The sequence below is a fragment of the Eucyclogobius newberryi genome, unplaced genomic scaffold, assembly GCF_026437365.1.
Source record: "Eucyclogobius newberryi isolate DKJ021-1_F unplaced genomic scaffold, fEucNew1.0.hap1 SCAF_13, whole genome shotgun sequence".
Lineage (NCBI taxonomy): Eukaryota > Metazoa > Chordata > Actinopteri > Gobiiformes > Gobiidae > Eucyclogobius > Eucyclogobius newberryi.
In genome coordinates this window covers 30504986-30512485 of record NW_027315757.1, presented here as the reverse complement: position 1 = coordinate 30512485, position 7500 = coordinate 30504986, and the positions used below count along the sequence as shown (strand labels likewise).

Below are 7500 nucleotides of genomic sequence, written 5' to 3'. Positions count from 1 at the left end.
ATACAGTGTAATTATACTATGACATTGAAGTAATGCTCCCAAACTGAAGGCATGTTTAGCAAATTCCTAAAAATGAATGAGTTGAAAAATCAGGAGATCTTCCATAGTCTTTTTTCATACATGTGCGACACAGTGCACAGTCCTTTCCATAAGTGTTCAATTCTACATCACATTCTTGAAATGCTTCAGTTGAGAGCCAAGCACCTGACAATCAAAGTGTGATTATAACTTTGTATCAAAGAGCAAGATTTTCTACGATTGAGCTCTAATAGGGAAAAAAATATCGTAACAGAACCTATTAGCTTTGGATATTGTCCAAATTCCTTGTACTGAAGTCTATAGAACGTCAGGGGTGCCATAAAAAAAATAAAAAATGTTTGGCTGTATTTTGGAATTTGCCCATTTGGGAAATATTACTCTCATAGCCGCGTTCTTAGTTTCCCCATTTCTCAAGTCATTGGTTTAGTATAAAAGAAATAAAAGTGACATGTATGAAGACCTCTTCAGTGAAGACAAAACATATGAATGCATGAAAAGCAGTTTCCTACCTCCTGGTAAGCTGATGGGACCGCAGCCTTTGCCCTGCGGATCCTCTCGTACAATGAAGATACTCTTCTTGCAGAGCCTCCAGAGGCCAAAGTGTGCTGCTTCACAGGTGGCATTGAGCTTCTCCACACGGGGGCTGAGCACTGCCCAGTGATCCGTCACCACGGCCGCCAGCATGGACGACATACCCACCACAATCACCACTGACATGATCTTCACCTTGGTGGCCTGCTCCTCAAACATGTCTGCGTTTTTGAGGTTAGCTGAGGTCACTGGACTCCAGAGGTGCCCTTCAGGAGAGGTGGCTTGAGTACAGCGGTGTGTCTGAGCTCTCCTGTCCACCACTCGCTCTGCTTTGTGCCTATGCTCCAGAAAAAGGGGACAGATAGCATTGGCCTAGTTTTCTCCTCCTCTCCCTCCTGAGTTGCCCTTGTGGAGCTGGAGCCATTTTGTGCTTAAAGTGTTTTCTGTCTTATTCATCTAATTGAAGGTTTCAGTTTTATACAATTTTACTTTATTGACATGGTTACCTGTCAGATGTGTAAATACATTTTTTTAGTTTTTTGCTGGGCACAATTCATTTCAAATTCCATTTCCCCAAGTTCAGGACCAACATATGTGCTGCTATAGAATATTTAAAAGTAAAACTATGGTTAGGCTGTGACCACAACCACTGAACTCTGTCATGATAAAAAATGAATAAACTCACCACAATTCAAACCTCAGCTGTACTAACCAGTATCTAACCATATCTCTAATATTAAGAGTCAAATTCCTATTGGCTGTAATGTTCTGGCAGCTCATTTGTCTGTGTGCCAAGGGACTCCTGAGGAGACTTCCTTTATTAGATGTCGCCTCAGAATGAGACGGCCTACTTATTCAGCCAATCAGCTCCTGAGATTTGAGAAACAGGTCCCACCTGATGCAGCAGATGATCCAGATTTGACTAGATTGAAACAAATTCGATATCACCTGTGAGGAGCTTAACTTAATAGTAACAAGTTTACGAGTTTGAGTAGTTACGATTGTATGACATATAAAATGTCAACATGTGTCTCCAGAAAAAAATTATACATAAGAATATAAGAACACACATTGCACCAATACATAGCCTACATTATTTCTGCCCTGCCCCACTTGAGACAGGTCTGTGGCCCATTCTTAGCACTTACACACACGTTGCCCTAGCTTCTTAAAATACTGAATGAGAGAATATTTCTAGATGTATTGATTGAAAAAAATGTCCTGAGACTTAATTTCAACCTATCTATTTTTGCTCTTTTATCTCTTTCTATTCAAATAAATACCAAGTTTAGTGTGTGAATCTAGTCAAACCAGCAATTGAATCAGAAAATGTTTGAAATAACTCAAATTAAATAAAAATGATGTGATTGAGAGACAAGCTGAAGATTATATCTAGCAGTACAATTGAAGACACACATTGCATTTGATTGAACAATTTGACATTTAAACTCTTCTAAGCAATCAAAATTGTCATTTTAAATGAGACCTAAGAAGTCTACTCAGTTAAAAGATAACATAAATGGGTTCAATATCAACAGGAAACTGTCTTACCAACATAACAAACATTAAAGAAAAAACCCATTCTCTCTGTGGGTTGTGGAGCGTCCATGTCTTGCTGCCTTGTCTGGGGCCCTTCTGACCCTCTTTCATTCAATCTTGTCCCTTGGGGGGTGACAACGTTGGACACCAAACACATACCTTGCATCTGCTGCGTCTCCAAGCAACAAGCGTCAAACGAACAGAGGGCAGTGCGTCACTCACATTGAAGCGTGTCGTATCGGAAGAATCACCTTTTACCAAAGAGATCCCAGAAGAACCATATGGCCGTCTCCAAGGGCCTAAAAGGTCATTGGTGTTCCACTGTCAGGCTTTTGGTAGGAAGTACAAAAACACAGAAAATACCTGAAATGAGGATTGATACATGAACTCAGCAGTGATTAGCTTCAATTATGGCTACGCTAGTTTTTTCCTGGCAGAAAAAACAAGCTTAATTGGAGGCTAAATTTACCTGCAGCAGAAGAGATTGCCTGGCTTTCAGAGGGGACCCAACTGTATTCATTTGCAAAAGACAGGCAACATTACTCAAGCAGAATTAGATTAGCCAGGCCCCCAAGCCATTTCTATGAGGGCCATGTTAATATTTCCTCACAATAAAACACTTAACTGCATGTTAGCTGTCCCATTTGACCTTACAGCATGGGAGTCTTTACCCACTGAGCTACATGTTCACGCTGATGTATGTGAACGTGAGCTAACGAACACAAATTGAGCATAAATAAAATCAGGCAGAAATTGCAAAAGGGTTGATGTAGTTGTTATTTAGCAACACACAGGATGACAACCTAAATACCATTTTCCTTGGATTAATGGATTTAATACACAGAAAAGCAAGCAAGAAATTCTGATGTAGCAATATAGTTTATATGGCGTCTCAGAAGAACATTGCACTGAAAGTTTTAGAAGCCAGTTTGAATTACTTTCCTCAAAAAGAATGTAACTTTAGACCTAAGTTGTCTGGCAGTCTGGCAGCTCAGCTTTGAGCAACTGAGGTGAATGTTCAGAAAAGGTCATCCACAAAGTTCAAAGAAACTTTCACAGAACACAACAATGCAACCCTGATTTAGTTTATTTTTAAATACACAATAAAATTGACAAGTAACAAGACATGAAACAGGAAGTCTGGTCAATTAACAAAGGCACTACTATGTCAGAAAACAGTCACACAGTTGTGGTCCTTTTTTCTTGAACGGAAACGTCCCATCTCTAATCTAACCATCACTAATTTGATCTTTTAAAGAATTCAGGTGATTTTCAGATCTCTGGATCTGGAGTACATAACATGACCACAGGTGTTGATTCAAAAGTTATACCTGACGGGGAGCTCAGTCTCAAACATAACATCATTAAAGAGGCCTAAATGAAAACATTATGGTTGAATATGACTTTTACACACACTTTTAGAAATACATCTCTGGAGTCTCTGGTATTCAGTTATTCCTTCACCTTATTATGCCCCACTCACTTTTGTGTGTAAAATATATGTTTTGATTTCTGTAGAACAGAATTGTGAACGTGAGTTGTGTGTGTGACGTTATTATGCATGTACCGGTACATATCTGATCAAACTAATCTGTAAACACAGTGCGAGGTTTTCCTAGGATAGTGTGCAGAAGATTGACCAACAATTACTCTCTAGCATAAAACGGAGCATGATTAATATGACTTCAATTGGCTAATCTATTAAATGTTAATTTATAGAGGTAACATTAGGAAAAATGCAAAAAATGCAGTGCCAAATGGGTCTTTGAGAACAAAGTACAGGCTACCTCTAAATGGATGGTTGAATCGTGAATTAAAAATGCTGTTAGAGTGAGAAAATGGACTGGTTGTCTGTATCTGAGAGAGTGTCTGGTGCACCCAGTCCTATATTATAACCTCTGCAAATGGGGTGAGCAGCACAAAACTGTTGTTTCATGTGTTTCATGTGACTTTTTTAAAACTGTCTGTTCATTCCGTTTGTGCTTCTGACAAATAAATGGTACCCATTTCACAACAGCAATAGTAAGCACATTCAGCAAAAATACAGCTGTTCCACAAGAGCAGAACATGTTATTTACTTATTTTGTCTTGTATGCTGCCTTTCCTTACGAAACAAAATTATCAAAAAACATATTTTGGGTCTGAAAGCCAGTGTAAGCAGAATATAATTGGAGCATTTTCACTATAGAAGGATTCCAGATGACAAAAGGTACACTTCGGACAGGATCAGTTATGCATTGATTCTCCTTTACATGTACATGTGTTCCATACATTTATATACAAGGTTTGTACTTTACAACACAGACACGTTGAGATTTTTTTCACACTAGAAAATTGTACAGATGGCTTTCTTTTACAATGGCTTGATTAGTCCCGTCTTTATTTGTACAATACCAAACACACTGAACAGCATCAAATGAATTTCAGTTCTGTGAGCTTGCTAGAAGCCACAACCAGCTGAATAGCCCTAAGACTGTAAAGATGAACCTTCTTCTTATAGCATTCGTTCATGGGATAAATTTGTAATAATCTCGTATACCTGAGAGAACTACAGACTGTATGAATGTGCCTGGCTCAGATCTTTTGTTGTGAATAGTGTGCAGAGTGTTACATCGAGGTGTGGTGGAAGGACAGTCTAAAAGAAACGGAAGATGAGTACAGAACTGACCTTAGAGAATAAACTGCTAGGATTCAATCTCCTAAAGGCCGACGGGGAGAGAGCATAAGGCAAGACTTAACTTATGTGGAATCTACTTTTCATTAGCACCGAGTCATATTTACAAGTCTGCTGATGACACCTCTCTTGAACAGTGGTAGCAGCAGCTGCACAGGTCGAGAGGGTGGTTAAGTGCACATTTCTCAAAGTAAACACTGATCTGGCTATGGCGCATACAGTCCTAAAAGAATAGTGTGTAGCCTGCGCTCTCACTGCTTTATAAAAGGAACTACCGTCACCACTGAACCTGGGTTGCCAGTGCTGTAACCTTTATATAGGACACGCACGTGTTTTTCCTTCTCAGTTTATGGACAGGCCATGGCTCATGTTCGGCTCAGAACCTGCAGAATTGCAGGCTCTGAGCTGCAGAAGCTGCACTAGCACTGATGAGGCCGACACAGTCACTTCATTTAAGACCAGGCTTAAAACTTTCCTCTTTGAAATCTCTTATGATCAGGCCAGTTAGGAAGAGAAATATAAACCTACAGTTTCAGCGACGCTGCCCTAGGAGCAACTCTGCTGGGGAAGTATGGCAGCTTGAGCACTATCCTCTGCTTCTGACTGCCTCTTCTATCAAACAATATTTCACTCCCCGCCAGCCCCGGGGGAGTGGGACAGGCACATTGATGACCTGTGGACCCAGATGCTCCTCAAGTCCCTGGAAAAGGGGTCTACTCCATATGAACGGTTCTTCATCTGCCTGGAAGAACTGGTTCTCCTCCTGAGTGGCTCCAGCTCCACTGTCTCTCTCGCGTCCGCTTGTCCGTCTGAGGGAGTCGGAACACTACTTCGCTGTGGAATTCCTCCAGGTTTCTACTTTTTCCCAACAAGGTTTTTTGTAATTTTTCCTGGCCGAGAAGGAGGGTCTGAGGACAGGGGACCCTGGGACATTGCCCCTTGTCCCTATTGACACTGTTTAATCCGTTTTTCACTGTCGCCCTCCAAGGCAACGGCTGTTGGGATTTTGGGTATTAAAAAATGAATTGAATTGACTTGAATTAATTCATGATTGGTGCAGGAGCTGGGCTTTAGGTAGTGACCTTTCAGATCAGAGAAATGATGCACAGATTTAAACACACACCTTTGAAACTAGCAACCCAAATGAGAGGCTAATGTGAGACTCATTCTGCTGTATGATCAGATAATCCTCATAACAAAAACAATGTGGGCTTCATGACCAATATTATTGTAATTACCAGTAGGAATAAATCATCATTACAATTGTTACAAGTAAAAGCAATATATGACTTGAACATGTTCGTATATTATGGTTGCTTTAAGTAACGAAAACAGCAACACTTAGTAGTTAACTGTCAAGAGGTTCTTCTAGGAAAGCATCCTAAATTCATGACTCTTCTAAGACTATTCATACGTGTTCTGTTCAATTCGAAGATTCAGGTCCTCACACTGGCGTTGTCCTACGGTTGCCTGCGTCTTTTAAATCATTGGGGAAACAGTTATGGACCTGCAGGAAATCTGCTGCCGCCTCGTGTTCTGGGCTGTATGTGTTATCGGTGACACTGTCACGTGCTAATGCATACATAGAAAGTTCATCTAGAGGTCCACCAGAAGACGGCGCCCTCTTTAGACCTACTACTGGAGAGTTCTCACGGGAGGCTTCTGTGGAGTGAGAACTTGTGTGGGACGTCCGCCGACGATAACGAAAGCTGGGTATCCTGGAGTAAGGAGAGGAGTAGGAGAGAGAACGAATGAACTCTCGTCGTGCCTTCCAGCGGATTTCTTTGTTTTTCTCAATGTAAATGTTAATGGCCAGCACTGCCACAGTCTCTGCCACTATGAAGGAGAGGGCGCCAAAGTAGAAGGACCAACCATAGGAGTAGGTATATTTTTTGTCATCGTCCCGTTTGTCGCTGGGGTCACCAGCATTGCTGGAGATATATACAATAATCCCAATGATGTTACTTAGGCCTAAAAGGAAAACGAAAATATCAATGAACCATCAGTACTTAATAATAATCCTACCAATGAGTACTTCAACAAGATAGCCTTAGTGAAACAGTGCAATCAAAATCACTTACAAGGCATTCATTCAAAAGGACAGCAAAGTGAAATGAAACATTGATACATGGTTGTCTTGCCATTGCTTTCTTTTAATGACTTGACAATGGGCTTGACCGGTGCTCGATTGATAAGGCTAAATGTGTAGCAGCTTCATTCTGGGCTTAAACTCTCAGATGACTGCACTTCACTGCTAAAGCTCCTGGTGTATCACTCACCTGCTGCTACAAAGAGGATGCCGGCGCTTAGAAGGACTGTGTTAGTTTTATTATAGAGACGTCCCACTCCGACACACAGCCCCCCGAGCATCAGCAGGACAGTACTGATGATGGGGAACATGCTGGAAGCACGGACAATACCTGCACACAAAGAACGTTAACAATTGAGGATGCAATTCAGATAAACTTTTAATTAAAGATTGTTACTTTCAAAATATGTCATTACCATTCCCCCAATAGGTTATATCAACTTGGGTTATTTTAATTTAGTTTCTGATCTATATTTAGGTAAATAAACTATAGGCTTTTTGAACACTTATGTTAGGTTACAGATCTGTAATATTAGGGATGAGTTATTGGTCAGTCATATCGATGAATTTCCCTAGATATCAGTATTGGTCTGATACTGAAAATGTAGCAGATATTTGCATTTGATAT

General features: G+C 40.6%; 2 protein-coding genes across 3 annotated transcripts in view; both read right to left on the bottom strand.

The window, feature by feature from the left end:
- LOC140358531 (voltage-dependent calcium channel gamma-1 subunit-like) overlaps positions 1 to 900 on the bottom strand; it is a 16394-nt gene extending 15494 nt beyond the window's left edge. The window contains exon 1 of the mRNA XM_072443431.1: positions 549 to 900. Coding sequence (XP_072299532.1) covers positions 549 to 789 — 241 coding nt within the window. The 5' untranslated portion in view covers positions 790 to 900. The remainder of the gene's footprint in view (positions 1 to 548) is intronic.
- Positions 901 to 6097: 5197 nt separating this feature from the next.
- The window catches only part of LOC140357697 (voltage-dependent calcium channel gamma-4 subunit-like), a 13223-nt gene continuing 11820 nt past the window's right edge, over positions 6098 to 7500 (bottom strand). For both annotated transcript variants that reach the window (XM_072442212.1, XM_072442213.1), the window contains 2 exons: positions 7063 to 7203; positions 6098 to 6754 (listed from right to left, as the gene is read on the bottom strand). In XM_072442212.1, coding sequence (XP_072298313.1) covers positions 6228 to 6754; positions 7063 to 7203 — 668 coding nt within the window. In that variant the 3' untranslated portion in view covers positions 6098 to 6227. The remainder of the gene's footprint in view (positions 6755 to 7062; positions 7204 to 7500) is intronic.